This window comes from Aptenodytes patagonicus, chromosome 15 (genome assembly GCF_965638725.1).
Source record: "Aptenodytes patagonicus chromosome 15, bAptPat1.pri.cur, whole genome shotgun sequence".
Taxonomy (NCBI): Eukaryota; Metazoa; Chordata; class Aves; order Sphenisciformes; family Spheniscidae; genus Aptenodytes; species Aptenodytes patagonicus.
The window spans coordinates 8562747-8579119 of NC_134963.1; the positions used below are offsets into that span (position 1 = coordinate 8562747).

Here is a 16373-nt window from a genome sequence, read left to right on the forward strand (position 1 = left end):
ACCCGTGCGGGCAGCTCGGGCTAGCTGCCTTCCTCCTCCTCCTCTGGGAAGGACCACACCTGAACTGCAAGCGTGCCCAAGCACGTGCCCCTGCTCCCTCCGGCCGTGCACAAGGTGACCCCATAGATTTGCAGGGCTGAGGTGGTTTCGTGGCAAATGGCACTGCGGGCAGCGCTGTGCCGTGCCACGCCGTGCCGGCTGGGGTGCCGGGCTGGTGGGAAACGCGGGGCCCAGGAAAAGTCGATACGGCGGGGGCAAGCACCAGACCCCGCGCCCTGGGGTGCTGCACCCACGAGCACCAGACCCTGCGCCCTGGGGTGCTGCACCCTCCTGCGCAGGCAGCCCCGTCCTTTCCCACCCCCACCCTGTCCCGGCTGGCGAGCGGCGGGCGCCGCTATTTATGGCTGACTGTAAACAAACTCCCAATGAAAGAAAGTTAATGACCTGAGACTGACAGGAGCCTGCTGGGAATTTTTATAGCCCCTGGGACTCCTTTTGCTAAAGAGAGAATACATCAGCGTTCTAACCCAAAACAGCGAGCCGTGCAGTGCAGGGGCCGGGGGACAGCCCCAACGTGGGGAGGCATTTTGGAGGGGTTAGCCCTGGGCGAGGAGGAGGGGTTCAGTGAGGTACTGGCGGGGGGACCAGCTCCCGACCCTCTCCCCGTCCCCCTGCGTGGGACCGGGGTGCGCAGCCTCCTCCTCGCCCTGGCAAGGGCAGGCACGTCCTGGGGTCTGGGGCTCTCCAAGGCTTTCACCATCTGCCCCTTGTAGGTCATCTTTGCTGTGCTCCAGGCTAGAGTGAGGACTGGCTTAGCGTCGCTGGTAACCACACACTAATAAAGCCTTAATACCCTGCAGCGGGGAGATTTCGCTGTCAGAGATAAATATTCATATCGCTTTCGAATTCAGCCTTGGTTGCACGACAAGGGCGACGTGGGGGAGATGGGAACGCTGCGGTGGGGGGATGCTCTGCAGCCCCGCTGGCCTGCCTGCCCTGCCCGCTCCTGCCTGCCCGCCCAGCCGTCGTGTTTAATATCGCATCCTGGCTAATTGCAGGGTATCAATATCGCCGTCGGTGCTCTTGGGGGACAGGATGGCAAGCATGGCACAGGGTGCCCCGCTCGCTTCGCTCACCGCCTGCTCCCTTCGCCGCCGCCACCTTGCACGCGCAGCCTCCCTCTGCGTGCGATGCTTGATTTACTGAGAAGAGCTGGCAGTTAAACCTGACAAATTGAAGGCGGTTTTAAGTGGTTCAGGTTAATTAATAGTCAGGGAAGTATCAATTTTTGAAGGGATGCTCTTGGCTCGCGGGGAGAACTGAAGCTCGACTTTCCCTTTGGAAAGTAACGCCGTCTGTGCAGGTCCCCCAGGCAGGGGGACGGAGCCGGGCTCGGTGGCATTGCTCTTTGGTTTCTGACCCACAGCCTTGTATTTCTGCTCAAATTTCTCACCCCGTGTGGCTATTGCCGAGGGAGGCACCAGGACAGGGAGGGATGGGGCCATCCTGCACAACCGGCTGCGGTGCCAAAGCCCCACCACTCCTCTTGGTGCCCTTTGGACCTGCTGCTGCTGGGGTCCGTGCCGTGGCAGCAGCGCCGTAGTGTACAGCCATGCTGCTCCGGTAACCGGAGCGCTTTGGCCATAGCCGCCTGTAGTGGTGCAGCCAGGTGGCCGCGTCGTCCCTGCTCCCATGGGGAACCCGCAGGTGAGCACCAGCATTAATGGGACCATCGGGCTCTGTCCTGGGCTGGGACTGGGAGCTGATGCGGATGAACTGGCGCAGCACCTGCTCCCCTCGGTTCATGCGCATGCAACCCAGATGCTCACATCTGCTCGCATCTCCTGAGCTTGGGCCGTGGGAATGCTGTCCAGGGTTTAGATTTTAAAAAAATCATAGTGAAAGAAGCTTAAACTTCCCTGTAAGAAGGAAAGGGAGAAAAGCAGCAGTACCCAGTCTCTGGGTGTGTGCAGCACAGAAATCCTCCGAGCTGTGTATGATAAAGACTTGATGGTACGGGGACCCGAGCAGCGTCTGCGGTGGTCTCAGTCTACCGGTGCCACGGGGTGTGGCAGAGGTGGGCACCTCCGGGCTCTTGCTCGGGGCCGTGTCCCAGCCCAGGTCCCAGAGCAGCACAAAGCCTTCGCCGGGCCGCGTGCTCCATCTTTCTCAGCGTAGACTGAGATGTGGATGGAAGTGGTGGGTTTTCAGCAGCCCTAATGCTTGGGGATATGAGAGATTAAGGTTAGTGACCATTTTTTAACTCAATAAAGGGGAAGACAAGCTGGAGTCTGCAGTCCAGAGATATAATTAGTTCGCAGCAGTGGTGCTTTCTTGATTTAGCTTCAGAGAGCAGAACAAGACAAGGATGTTATAACCAATTAGCAATAACATACAGTCTGAGCTTCGCTAGGTGAGATAACAAGCCATTTTTATAGCTCTTCTTTACGGACTTTTTTTGGGAGGGGGGGAAGGGGGAGAGGGACCGAGTCGCTATTTCTTTTCATTTGGGAACAATTATTAGTGAGCTCAGAAAGCCCAAAGCCGAGTGTTACACTGGCCAACACAGATGATTTAAAAAAAAAAAAAAGAAAGAAAAGCTGAAACAGCCTGGAGATGGGCTGAGGCCGTCTGTCTGTCTGTCCCAGTGGGCTACGCGGTGGCCCTGGGGCAGCCGGGGGGAGGCTGGGTGGATGCCGGCTGTGTCCCACAAGGACACGGACAAGGGCCACCCACGCACTGTGGATGTGTCCAGTCTGCTGCTGCGAGGGTTTATGGCACGTGGACTGGCAGCGCTCGCTGCCCGGAGGGGCCTGGTGCACATGGGGCGGCCATCGGCGCTGCTGGCAGCCTGGCTGTGCCCCGAGCCGTGTTCCCTGCCGGGCACGCCGGTCCCCCAGCAATGTGACCCCCAGCCGTGTCCCCTGCACAGCACCGGTCAGATGCCAGTTGCCTGCCGTCTGCCAGCGCCGCGTTCCTGCTTTATATTGCAGATCGATGGCCATTGATTTTTCCTCCCGTGTAAACCTGGCTGGGTTGGGGCTGTGGAGGGTTTTCGTGCACGTCTGGCTCTGGCTCTCTCGTGGTCAGAGCATCCCGTGCTGGTCTCCACAGCCCACCCACCCTCCCGCAAGCCTCTGTGCAGTGGCGAACCTCAAGGACATCCAAAAAAGCCAGCCTTGTAAAAAGTCTAGAAAACTTAGATTTCATTAATCAGCTTTTAATAACGGGCTCTGCTGTTTATGTGGGTCATTCGCAGGCTGCTCTCCCCCTCTCCTTGCTCCCCGGGCAGCATCGCCAGCCCAGCCCCTCCTGTGGCACCCAGTGAGGACATGGCTGTGGGAACTGGTGGGGACTCAGCTGCATTTGGGGCACCCATGGGAGCAGGGTGGCCTGGCGCTTCCCTCTGGGCACAGCCGGCATGGGGCATCCCTTGGGACACCCCTGCCCCAGAGGGGTCTCAGGGTGGGGGACATTCTCCCTCCTGGTGTTTCCCCCCCCCCAGCCACCCCTCTCCCATGGGGAAGAGCCAGGGGATGGGGCACGAGCTGCTCACGCCCCCGGGAGGGCAGGGGGCTGCTGTCCCCTCCCCTGTCCTTCCCCTCCCCTTGCCAGAGTGTTTTACAGGTTGATCGGCCATGTCCCTCCCGGGGGGGGCTCTGGCCACATGGGACCACTGGAGTCCGTCCCGCCACACCCCCAGCCCGCCCTGGGGAGCGTCTCCCCTTGCACGCGCGGGGCTGATGGGGACAGGGTTGGGGACAGCCCGGCTCTCGTCCCCACCGGGAGAAGCCGCAGAGCCACTCTCTGGACTATTAACGCCCCACAATGATCATCAGCTCTCGTCGTAATCATTAAGACTATTAGAAAGAAATGTTGGCTTGCAGCTAATGTCAGACTTTCCGTTCTGCTTTGCAAACGCACACAATTAATGCCAATCAGCCGGGGGAGGCAGCCAGCTCGCAATCACGGCTGCTCCGGCGCGGCTGTCAGCTCTTGCCATCCCGGCTTGTACATTTTCATACAATTGCTATAAACATCCGAGGGAAACTCCACGTTCTTCGGCGGGTGCGGGTATTGTTCTCTGTTCCTTTTAATTACTCGGCATTCAGCAGCTCATCCGGCCTCGGATCGGTGAGGGAAAGTAGGGTTTTGTAAAACAGATACATAAATCTTGAGAGATGCCTTATTTTCCCCATTTGGTGGCTGCATTAAGTTATCTATGGCTAAATAAGAAAAGCCTGTTTAATTTTTCTTTGGCTTTTTCTTCTTTCTCCCCCTCTTTGTGTTGCTTTCTCCCTGCGGGGACACAGGCTGGTCCCTCTCCCTCAGGGAACCCCAAAAGCAGGGCCAGCTTGGGAGAAGTGGGGGGAAGAGCTGGAATTACTTGACCGGATGATGGTATAATCCTCCTTACAAAAGTACACATCAATTATAAGAATTCCTACAGTAATCTTAGAAATCTATCTTTTCTGCTGAACCGGCTCATTAAAGAGCACCATTCATTTCCATCTCTCCGGGTGAGAAGGGTTTAAATCTCCAGAGCTTTGTATTACAAAATAGACTTAGGGTGATGGACTCTCGTTAAATATTAAAAGAAAGAAGTTGATTTTTTTTTTTTCCCCTTTTTCCCCCTCTTTTCCCCTAGACTGGCAGCGCAGACGAAGCGTAACGTAAGGAGGCCAGGGTGGGGGGCCTGGGGGGCTAGGGAGGCCCCCTGCCATGAATAGCTTCCCCATCTGTCGGCGGGGCAATGCGGGGCTGCGCTCAATGGGCGCCTTTGAGGACCCCACGCCTCCCCTCGCCTGGGGACCCCAGCCAGTGCCGGGGGAGGAGGGAGGGAGGTTTCCCGGGGCCACCCTGGCAAGCCCCCGAGCCTGCGCCGGCCCTGGCTGCCAGCACAGGCAGGGCTTTTGTCTGCCGGGGGGGGCAGCGGCCGGCCGCGGGGCAAGGGACGGGCACAGAGCCCCTTTGTGTGCAGCTGTGCCCCGAGGCGAGCAGGGGCAGCGGTGACGGAGCCAGCCGATGCAGGGATGGGGCGTGGGATGCAGAGATGGGGAGCAGCGGTCGGGATGGGGAGTGGTACCTGGGGATGGTGAGTGGGATGCAGGGATGGGGAGCGGGACCCAGGGATGGGAAGCGGGTACCCAGAGATGGAGAGCAACGGCCGGACGGGGTCGAGGGCGGCGCGGGGCCATGTGTGCGCTGCCGTGGAGGCTCTGTGCAAACACGTTAATTTGTTTTCTTTCTTGCCTCGCCTTTCAGGGTAATTGGTTGCATTTGAAGCCTTTGTGAAAGCCTTTGATTATAGTAATTTCAGCAGCGCGATCTACCCTGGATTCCTTCGTCAGATTCTTTCACAGCTCAGGCGCTTGGGGCTGTAATTACCGAGCAGCGCGCGCCTGGCTGCCATGCACGGTGCAGCCGGACGGGCGGCTGGCCGGCCCGGGCGCTGCGGTTCTGCCGTGCTAACCGTGGGAGCCCCAGGCCCCCAGGCACTGTGGGGGGCAGGCAAGCCCCCAGGATGGGGCAGGAGGAGCCGTACTGGGCACTGGGGAGCTTTGGTCTCTGCAGCGTCAAGTCTGTTGGGTCTCGGCTGGGGACGTAGGTGCTACACGCACCCAGGATGGTGGGTGCCCGTGCGGGGCTGGGCTCCCAGCTCGTTGGGGTCCAGAGTGCTTTTAAAGTGCTGCTCTGGAGGCCACTCTGGAGCTGCTTGGCTTTTCTGCCAGTTTGGTCCCGTATCTCTGCTGGGACCAAAAGCCCATGAGCATCCTGAGCATCCCGCTCTCACTGCTGGGGACGGTGGGCAGCTCAGTGGGCTCATCCCCCCCCAGCCCCTCTCCCCCCATCTGTGCGCAGGATGGAGGCACGGCATGACCATGTCGGATGAGCGAGGTTTTGCTTCGAGGGGCTGGGCAAAGGACCCCCTGGGGCAGCGTGCCTCCCGCTCCCCACCGCCGGGCACGCTCCTGCAGGGTACCAAATTAGAGGGGATACATATGTATAGGCAGATCCTGCCTACACGCTGCGTGCCAGCCCTGCCGGGACCCCGGTGCACACAGCCAGGGCTGGGCTCTGCCAAAACGCCGAAGGCACCCGAGCGGGGCCCTGACCTTTGCTAACAGGGCCGCTCCCCCCCCCTTGCTCCTGGCATTCCATTCCCAGTCCCACGTAATGACCTTCTCGGCAGCGGCGTGCCAGCGTCTGCCACTTCCAATTACCCACGCCTGCTCAGCGCCGCAGCCTCTCCTCGCCCAGCAGCAGCACAGGGGCTTCTTCCACCCCGGCAGGATGGCAGCAGGTTAGGGGGATGTTGCATGGGAGTCTCCCACCCTCGTGGCTCGAGGACCCTCGGGGACCCGCCGGTGCTGCCCAGGGCTCTGGCTGCCCTGCCCCGGGGTGCTGGAGACACTTAGGTTTCCAGAATGATTATTAACCTGTTCGAGAGCTTTTCCTGCTCGCAGCTAAAATAGATCTTTAATCTCTGCCCAAAATAGCTCATTTGATGAGAGGCCTCCTTAAAGCTGACACATAAATTTAACCAGGCCGCCTGAGCCCTGTGCAAGGATGTCTGCAAATGCTCAACAGCACTCGAATTGTTTTTTTTTAATTCCATCATTATGGACACACCTGATACCTTATTTCTTCCATCGGGTCATTTGTACCAGTCGGGAGGCAATTTGCTTGTCTCTTCTGCTCCGGGCTGTGGCGGCTGTGCCCCCATCCCAGCCTCCCTGGCCCCGCTGGCGAGCAAAAGGATATTTTGTGGGAGTTTTTTTATGTTAATTTTCTGAATTTTCAGGCGTTTCTCCCTGGAGCTGCCCTGGGAGCAGAAACCTTGGCACTGGGTAGGATGGGAGAGACCTTTCCTCGTTGCTGCCTTAGGATACCGGCAGCAAGGGGATGCTCTGTCCAGGTGCCGGCATGGGCTCGCAGCCCTCGCTGCCTGCGTCGGTGCCGCTGTTTCTCTGACAGTGTGCCGCGGCCGGTGAGCTCCATGCTGTCCCGGGGTCATGGCAGCCCCGAAAAGGCACCATCCCACTGGCAGTGGGGCAGCAAAATGTTTCCTCCATAAATAAAAGCAGGCTCTGGGCAAGAGGGAAATGGGGATGCTCACCATGTCGGAGCAGCAGCTGCCCCCGGAGTAGGGCTTGAGATGGGGGCACAGGCAGCGCCTGGCCCTGCCTGTCCCGGTGTGCCTCCTGGTGTCCTGGTGCTGGAGGGGACCGTCCCCATGCAGGGTGCGCTCGGAAGAGGCTTGTGCACTCACATCCCCGGTGGGGTATGCACCCTCTCCTCCGTGGGGTTCTCCCTGCAGGCTCCGTCTCCCGGGGTGGGGGATGATGGAGAAGATGGGGGGCAAGGGACCCCCCTGGCATGCAGCTGAGCGGGGTCCAGCTGCCGGGGTCGGACCCTCAAACTGAGGGCGCAGCTCTGCTCGGTGCCAGCCGGGTCCTGGGCTCACCCCGGGGACCGTTCCCTGCTCAGCCGGCGCGGGTCGCTCCCCCAGCCCCCTGCAGCCCCCCCTCAGCCCCCTGCTCCCCCACTGCCCCAGCAAGATCCCGAGCAGCAAAGTAATCACTTCCAGCATCATTATCCGTTGCAAACCCCAGCTTCCAATTTTAATCAGAGGAGCTGGTGTTGCTTTAAGATCTGTGGGTTTTAAAGATCACAAGAGGGGTTAGAGAAAATTACCCTTGACTCTTACATGCTAATGTAATCTCTAACCAGATCTGCAGCACTGCAGCTAAAATTGCTTTTTAGATTAACATTTAATTATTAACAGGGCCCCCTGAAAGGCCTGGGGCTGGAGCACGCGGAGGGGAGCGGATTAGCCGGGTGGGATGGAGCGGCAGCCGGGCGAGGGGAAGGTCGTGGTTCAGCAGGCGGCACCGTGCCGTGCTTTATTGCAGCCCTCGGCACAGCATCGTCAAACTTTCTGCTTTATTTTATCTGGTGCTCCCCGTGATTTACAGCAGGGTGACCTTTCCTGTGCTCGCCCATTGCAGGACCAAGCTGCAGTGTCGCTCACCGAGCACCGTGTCCCTGCCACCGCCTCGTCCGGGGGACCATAAATCTGCTGCTGGATGGGAGATGGGCACTAGCTGGCACGGCAGCTGCCTGCACTGCCGCGGTGCCAGGCGGCAGTGCCAGCTGAAATCCTGCTCGCGCCCCTCTGTGCATGGAGGGGAAACCTTCCTCCCCTGGCACCTCCTCACCCTCGCAGGAGGGATGCCATCTGATGGGAAACCAGTGTTGGTGGGGACCAGGGATGGTGATAGCGGCTGTGCCTGGGCTGCTGCAGGGGTAGCACCGATGTCCCCGGAGCTAGCGGGGAGGGGGAGCTCCCCAGCGGGGTGGTGGGTTTCTCCTCCATCCCAGCGCGGAGGGACAAGGAACAGGGGTGTCCCCGGTCGCAGCAGGTAGCCCCGGCACTGTGGCGGGCAGGTTTGTTGTACTCCGCACGCTGGGGACCGATGAGGGCTTTTGCTTAATTTATCAGTGCTGCCAGCTTGCAAGGGTTGCTGCCAGCCTTGGCCTTGCTCCCACACTGTCTGTCCGTCTGTCTGTCTGGCGCTGTCAGAAGTTTCTTGCACCTCTCCTAGCAAGGGTGACCCGGTCACCTCCTGTCCTTGTGCCAAATCCAGCGCTGTCTTTTAATAGCCGGGGGGAGACGCGGCGGCATGACTCAAACAGCTTTGCAGCATCCCTGTTCCTTTCCCCCTTCCTCTCCCAACCCCAAAAACTCCCTTTATAAAAAAGACTTGCACCCCAGGCAGCCCTGATAGCACCCGGGGAAGGATGCACACATTTTGCCCCGCAGCCCGGATGGTGACCGAGACCTTGGCCCTTGCTTTTCCCAGCGAGAGGGCTGCTCCTGCCCAACCTGCTTGCCCGGGGCTGCCCCTGCCCTCCCCGCCACCCTTGTGCTGCCTGGCCAGCGGCACAGGCCTAGTTCAGGCTGAGACTTTAAAAGTTACCTTTCCCCCCCCAGCCCCGTCACATTTTCTTTTATCTAAATCCTCGCCTGCGAAACCCTTATCGACAGCTGCGCCGGCCTTATCTCGCCAGAGGGACCTTCGCGGGGCTCTTGGAGGAGATAAGCTCGACTTATCAGCCGCTGATGTCAGAGGAGGTGCCAAACCCGCCCATCACGGGGGCTTTAGACATAGAGGGTGTGGGGTTTTTTTTTTATTAAAGTCACAAAGACCTTGGGCTTATAAATAGTGCGATGTAGAGATAGAGCTTTGAAATTAGCCGGCCCAGGGCGGGAGGTGGGAAGGGGCGGATGGAGAGGGGCTGGGGAAGAATGGAGGGGGATGATGCCGGGACTGGGGAGCGATGCCGTGGGATGCGGGGGTTGGGGCTCCTTGGGGGACCCTGCTCTGGGTGTCCCCAGGGGACCCCACTCCTGGCATCCCTGAGAGCGGGACACTCTCGCCACATGCCACGGTGCTGGCTGTGCCGCTGGCTGCGTGGCGGCAGGGCTGTCGGCGCGGGCTGGGCAGAGGCCGTGCAGACTCGGGGCGGTTTGGCAAAACTGCTGAGTGTTGTCTTTCCTGCCACGAAAGAGCCAGAGCAGCTTGAACTAAATCGGATCCTGCTGATTGGAATTAGTTCAAATGCAGATGGAGCTAACTAAGCCGGCGCTAAGCGTTCGGACAGCCCAGCGCCCAGTTCCCATCAGCTGATTCAGGGGCTTTTCTGAGCGGCATTAATGAAATGCCACTGCGGCACAGATGCCCATTGTGCCGGGCTGCCCACCCTCTCGCCTACGGGCGCTTGAGAGGGCTGGGGGGCACCCGGCAGGGTGCCAGGACAGAGGGACAGTGTCGTGGCACGTGTGGCACCAGGGCCCTCGTGGTTATGAAGTGTGCCCATGAAGGTGGGGTGAAACGCAGCATAGCTGTTGGAAAAACCCATCTCCACTGCATGATGCTGGGAGACGGGGGCAAAACTGGGGTCTGAGTTAATCGGTGGCTTTAGTTTGGCATGTGGCTCCTGCATCTCTCCTGGCTGATGCTGATGGTGCTCCTGCTGTGCATGGCTGAGGTCGGGACGGCTCCGGGAGGGTGCTGGGCTGTGCGTGGGTGCATGGCAGGGCCTGGAGAGCAGCGGTGGGGAGAGCACCCGTGCCATCATGGGAGTGTCCTCAGGGGACCTGCATTGCTGGGCTCCCAGGGCCGAGGGTGCCTGCAGCTCCTGTGACCAGCCACCAGCATCCCCCCTTCCCTGGGGGCTCAGCCCTGGACCAGGGCTGCATCCTTGCCCTCCCTCCTGCCAGCACCTGGATTTGGTGCCCCGCCGGCAGCCGCATCCTGCCCCGTGGGGGCTGGTTGGCCTCTCCGCTCACCCCATGCCACCCCCTCCCCTGGGTGCTTTCTCCTTGCTCTCAGCCCCATTTTCCCCAGGGACCAGCAGGGACCTGACGCGCATCCGGCAGCGGCACGAGCTGCCCGTGAAGCCCGTGCCCAGCAGGGACACGGGGCAGCATGCCGGCGAAGAGCCGGCCTCGCTGCAGGGGAGGAGGTGACATCCGCCCGCTAATCGGCCAGATGGTGACAGACAGTGGGATGCCGGCCCCGAGGTCACTGTGTAGGTGAAGCTCAGGTACGGCGGGAGCCGGTGCCTGGTGCAGCCGTCCCCCACGTGGCCGTGGGCGCCCCGACCCGGGGCCACCCTGCGGGGCCAGGGTCAGCGCGGCAGCTCTCCCTGGCGCGGATGCAGCCATCGTTGAAGCCAGGCGGTGGGCGCGTGCCGGCGCGTGCCAGGGGAGCTGAGGCGCGCTGGGAGCGGGGCTGCGTAATGAACCCCGAGTCCCGGCGGGGAGAGGCGAGCTCCCTGGCAGTCAAGTGCGCTCAGCCTCTGAATAAGAAGCACTTCGTTCTCTTTTCAAACTGTATAATTTCTGCCTGATTGTAATGGCATATTTTAAAATTACCAGAAATCGAAGCCAGAAAATGGATACGGCTGCTTTTACTGCGAGCTGCGTTAACAAAGGATATGTAATGCATGAAATAAAAACACCTCCCTGCCCCCCTCCTTTTTTTTTTAAGACAGTAATAGGAGAAAATTGGTTTTGAAACTGAATAAAAGTCCCTTTCAGAGGAAATCATTTCTTTCAGGGTACCTATGCTGAAAGTAAAATAGTGAATAATGAAAGGTGGTTACATGATTGTCTTTCATTTAGAGAGCGCGAGGACAGATGGAATCTGGGAGAAATGCACGATTGGAATAATTGCATGGTAACAAGGCGCTTGTTGTGAAATTAGTATCTTAAGAAAGTAGTGAAAAAGGCTTTTACTCATGAATACTTCATTATTAGGAGAAAACAGCACAATTTGGGTTCTCCAGACACCTGCTTGGTATTAGATGACTTCCTCCTCCCCTCCTGCTCCTCACACCTTTTGCTAATGAGTCTCTCCCTTTCCTGAGTTTGCAGCGTGGTGGCGGAGGGGTTACGGGGAGAGACCCCCAGCCCCCTCAGGCAGAGCCCAGCCACGGCACTGACACCCAGTGCGGGTCCCACTGCCACCGCTGGCTGTCCGGCTGGGGGATGAGCCCAGAGCCTGGGACCCCCCCGCCCCAGTGATGGGGGGGGCAAGGGTGGCAGCAAGCAGCAAGCACGCGGGCACTGTTGTCTGTGCACCCATGGTGGCTGCGAAGGCGTGTTTCGAAGGGTGACATTTAAACCGGCGGAGCGAGGAGAGCCCCGGGCACAGCTCGAGGAGCATCCGTCCATGCTTTGCTGCCCGGCGGGTGATGGTCACAGGCTCTGCCAGTGCGTGCCCGAGGCCACCGCACAGCTCCCCTGCACGCCGGCCCTGGCACTGCTTGCCAATCCCGAAGCGTGCAGGAAACGTCCCGTCTGCCGGATGGCTGTGGGAGATGGTTCCCCCGCAATAAAGTGATGTACCCCGCCGTGCCACCCAGCCGTGACCCGCAGCGGTGAGCCCCAGCCATCAACATTCAGCCGGGAGAGCGATGGCTCAGAAGCTGCGACGCTGGAGGACAGACACCGCTGCCTGCTTTTCTGCTGCTCCTGCCCACGTCTCCCTGCCCTCTCCAAGCGGGAATATCGCTCCCTCCGCCAGCCAGAGCAGTGGGAGGGTGTCAGCAGCAACTGGTTATAATTCATGCCCTCTGCGGTGGCTCGTGAAGGATGTACAATTAGCAGAGCGGTGGCGGCAATGACTTTGGCCTGACCCCTCCAGCTTTTGTCGAGCAGATTTTGATGCCAGCTGGGAGCTGGCAATGGATCCCAGGACCCCAAGCGGGATTTTAACGCCATCTTTCCCCAGCCTTGGCCCGAGCCGGCAGGGTCGCTCTCTGCCGGGAGGCACTGGCTGGCACACCAGCAGAGCAGTCTGGCACTGCCCGGAACACGGTGCCGGAGGGATGCCCCGGCTCTGCCCTCTTCCTGGCGGGAAGGGCGGAAAGCTTTGCAGGAAACACAAATCACCCAGAGACCTTCATATTTATTTTATATACATTCATATTTATTTAAGGCTTTCAGAGTTATTTATTTATCTCCAAAGGAGCAAAAGGCTCTGAGCAGCACGTGCTGATGGTTGGTGCCGGGAGCTCACTACCTCCAGCTCCTCTGCCCGGGGAGCAGCTGGGTGGGCAGGAGGGTGGCGGGCAGCGGGGCGGGCAGGTCCCCTCACCTGACCGGCGTGTCTCTTCTCTCGGCAGGGCGCAGGCCGGCTGCGGGGGCGGCGCTGCCCGCCGGGAGGCCCGGACCATGCTGGCCTGCCTGCAGAGGACCCAGAACCCCCCAGCCCAGCACCTCGCCTGCCCCAACAAGGCGCTGGAGCCGCGCAAGTGTAAGTGCCCAGGGGGCCGCGCACCCTCTTTGATGCTGCTTCTCTTATTGAAAAAGACATTTATTTAACTGATAATTAAAAAGAGCAGGAGAAGTGGGGAGGAGGGGGAGGAAGGAGACAAGATAAGAAAATTAAATTGGGTTGCTCTGGTTGATAAGTCGAACTTCAGAAAATGTTGCAAAGCTGTCTGGGAAGCACGGCGGCGGCAGAGGATACTGCTGTCGCCTGCTCCGCAGCCCCCCAAACCTCCCCGGCCCTTCCCCCCCCTAATTACTTTCCCCATTTTGCTGCAGCTTGCCTTCCCCAGGAGCTGGCCTTTCAGATAAGCTGTAAACTAGTTACATTAAAATGGGATCCAAAAGGTCACTCCAGTAAAGCACCTGTCTCTCCCAGCCTTTGTCTCTCAATCCAAACCATGATTAAATGTATATTTAATGAGCCTGCTTTAGGCAGGCGTGTTTGACCTCCCCGGCTGGGAAAGACGCATTAAGATTCTCAAGTGATGAATGTGTGTTTTAAAGAGGGGAGTGGATATTTTTCTGCTGGTCTCAGTTGGATTTTTAAACATTGCCGGCTGAAGACAAATCAGCTGCTAAAGCTCTGCTTGTTAGTCTGTGACAGCCCCCGGGCATTTGTTTAATGATCTGTATTTTCCCGGAGACGTTGTTTTCCCTCTACCTGGGCACCCCGACGCAGCCAAGTGAGCCTGGCTCAGGGTTTGGGCGATGCTCACCCACCCTGGGGACCCCCGGCATCTCTCTGGTGGGGCTTGGGTCACACTGGCAGCCAGGAGGGTTATTTTTTGGGTGAAGCTCCCCAGGCTCCAGCGCAGCATCGCTGCAGGGAGCAGATCACCCAGGGCCAGAGGCAGGGTGATGGGCACCCGCATGTCCCAGCATTGCAGGTGGGGAAGCACTTGCGTGTGCATCATGGGAGCGGATGGGATCGGTGCCCCCCGAGCTGTTTGCACCCGAGCACCCATCAGGGTGTCAGCTCTTGGGGGTCTCGGCGAGTCTGCAAAGCGTGTGGGTGCGTGCATGGACCCTCGCGTGCTTGCGCTGAATCGGCGCTCGCGGTGCCGCTCGGGTCTCCTTATTAGTCTCTGGAAGGAAAACGGATGTTGCTCTTGTAAAATTATTCCTAATCCGTCATGCCTGAGCAGCGCGCGGCGGCACAGGGCTGGCGCGAGGGTCTGGCTCCCGGCACGCCTCGTTGCCACGGGCTAATTAGCTCAGCCGTGCCCGCATGGTCCGAGACCCGCGGGCGGGCTGAGCCTGGCAGGGTTTTCTGGAGACCTAGTTGTGGCTCAGAGCCGGGGACTGTTGCAGCCCATGAGGATGCTGAGGAGCAGCACCCTGGGGATGGGACCCAGGAGCACCCTCCCATGGGAGGGGTTGGTGCTCCCCAGCGTTTCCCGCCCTGCCAGAGACGAAGCTAAAATAAGGAGGTTTGAGGAGCGGGAGCCCATACGTGGTGTTGCCACGCGGCACGGCACCCATCAGTGGGGAGATCCACTCTTGGGTGCAGCCACCCGTGTCCTGGGAGGGTCCCAGCCCCAGGGTGCCAGGGGGTCCCTGAACCATGCCAGTGGGAGGAAGGTGGGTTGCAGAGGTCTGACCCCAAGCCGGACCCAGCAGGCACGGCAGAGTGGGGTTTTTGGCCGATCGCGCCCCATCCCTCGGGGCAGGACCATGGTTGCCTGAGGTCTCTGAGGCTTGTCCCCCACCGGGCCGCGTCCCCCGGGGCGGGTGGTGTGCGGCGGTGGCCGTGCTCCCCGGCCAGACCCCCGTGCTGCGCTCGCCGCTGGCCACCACCAGCCAGGTCACCTTAATCAAAGTTTAGCTGCCTGTATGTTTCCGCTCATTATGGGCAAATCCAGCATGTCTCGCTCCTCTCTGCCTCCTGCTAGTGCAAATTAAATTGCAGGTGACATCCAGGGCCACGCATCTGGTTTGGAATACAATTTTCTCTTCTTTATTTATGGCACCTGCGGTAAGCGTGGCGCAGAGGGGCCGGCGAGCTGGCGCGCGGGGCCGAGCCTCCTGCCGCCTCCTAAACGCCTGTGTAGGTAATCAACAAAGATAGAGTTCTCTTAAAACGAGGCACAATTTAGAAGTGCCTCTGATTACTTAATTTGCTCCTGAGTATCTCAGTAATTATCTTTATGGGTCTTACTTCTGTCCTCTGGCATTGTTTCTGTCGATATTAAATGAGTCTGGCTCTCGGCACATTGGCCGTCTGGCCCAGCACCACTGTGAAATCCTATTATCCTGCCCGCGCCGCTGATTAATTTTTGTATTAATTTCACGTAAAAGGTGAGCTGACTAATTTTCCTGCCCATGCTGAGAGCTGACGGCCCCGGCGCCTTTGCCCCCCAGTTCTGCTCCTTGGCGCTCCTGCTAATTACCGTCCCCCCGTCTCGGTGCCCCACACGCCAGCGCGGCCGCATCCCAGCGGGCTCGGTGCATCCCACGAAATCCATCCCGTTAAATGCCGTAGGTGACTTTGCTGCGGTGCTCGCCGTTGCTGGCTCACGGCAGCGGCCGGTTTTCCTCGCCAGTAATCCTGGGGCTGCACCGCGGGCACCGGTCCGGCGCGGCGGCCTTGCATCCTCGAGGAGGATGCAGGAGGCATCAGGAGAGTGCCCGGAGTCCTGCCAGCCCTGCCTGTGTCTGCCCACCTCCAGACAAGGAGCAGGAGCCTGCGGAGAAGCAGCATCCTCAGGAAAATATCACGTCCAATTAACTCCATCAGCCTGGTCCCTTTTGATTTTATTCTGCGCGCATTACAGGAATCCTGAGCTTTATTTAAATTATAAATCAAATAATACTACTCTCGGCTTGGCCAAACTCTTTGCTGCTCTTGCTCTCTGCAGTAATGTAGCGGTGGCTTATATTTAATTAAATGTTACTTTCTATGTGCCCTCCTTCAGCCTGCACTGCTCTGCCGTCAGCCTGGGGCTGGGCATGTGGCTGGGGGGTGCAGGATGCGTGCTCCCATAAGGGAGTGGGATTCATGTGGAGCTGGGAGCGATGGGGAGCTTCCCGAGCTCCCTCCGTGCTAACATCACGTTTCGCCGTGCGAGCATCAACCGCCACCTCTCACCGTGCGCATCCTTCTGGTGGGGCTGGATCTGGAGCCCAGCCCCACTGGCCTCATGCCGGGGGTCCCGTGGGACCTCACACCTCGGCCCCGTGGGAATGGTGTAAGAAACGGCTTTTAGGGAGTGGCGTGAGCCCTGCCAGGGCTCCGGCTGGCTTATTAAAATGCTAATGAGAGATGATGGCTGGGGCTCAGAGAGCAGCAAAGTGCTGGGGACCCGGCTCCAGGGTCACCCACACCTCTCCCCACTCACCCATGGGGACTCTCATCAGTGATAGAACTGTTTAATTGCATATGGGATAAAGCCCCGTTTAATGGCTTCTCTTTACCCAATTCTACTTATTCCAAGGGCATTTTCATTAAAGTAGCTGCAGCAAGGCTCTGCTTTTGTACACACCCATAAAATACCATTTTAATTTCATGAGGGGTTACACATGAGTG

The 16373-nt window shown here is 59.2% G+C and overlaps 1 protein-coding gene across 2 annotated transcripts in view; it reads left to right on the forward strand.

The window, feature by feature from the left end:
• Positions 1-16373, forward strand: part of FAM222A (family with sequence similarity 222 member A) — a 30648-nt gene that overhangs the window by 4793 nt on the left and 9482 nt on the right. The window contains exons 1-2 of one of the 2 annotated variants that reach the window (XM_076353093.1): positions 5088-5095; positions 12700-12830. In XM_076353093.1, the coding sequence (XP_076209208.1) occupies positions 12749-12830 (82 nt within the window). In that variant the 5' untranslated portion in view covers positions 5088-5095; positions 12700-12748. Of the gene's footprint in view, positions 1-5087; positions 5096-12699; positions 12831-16373 lie in introns of those variants that run through there. The other variant, XM_076353092.1, reaches the window with a different exon arrangement.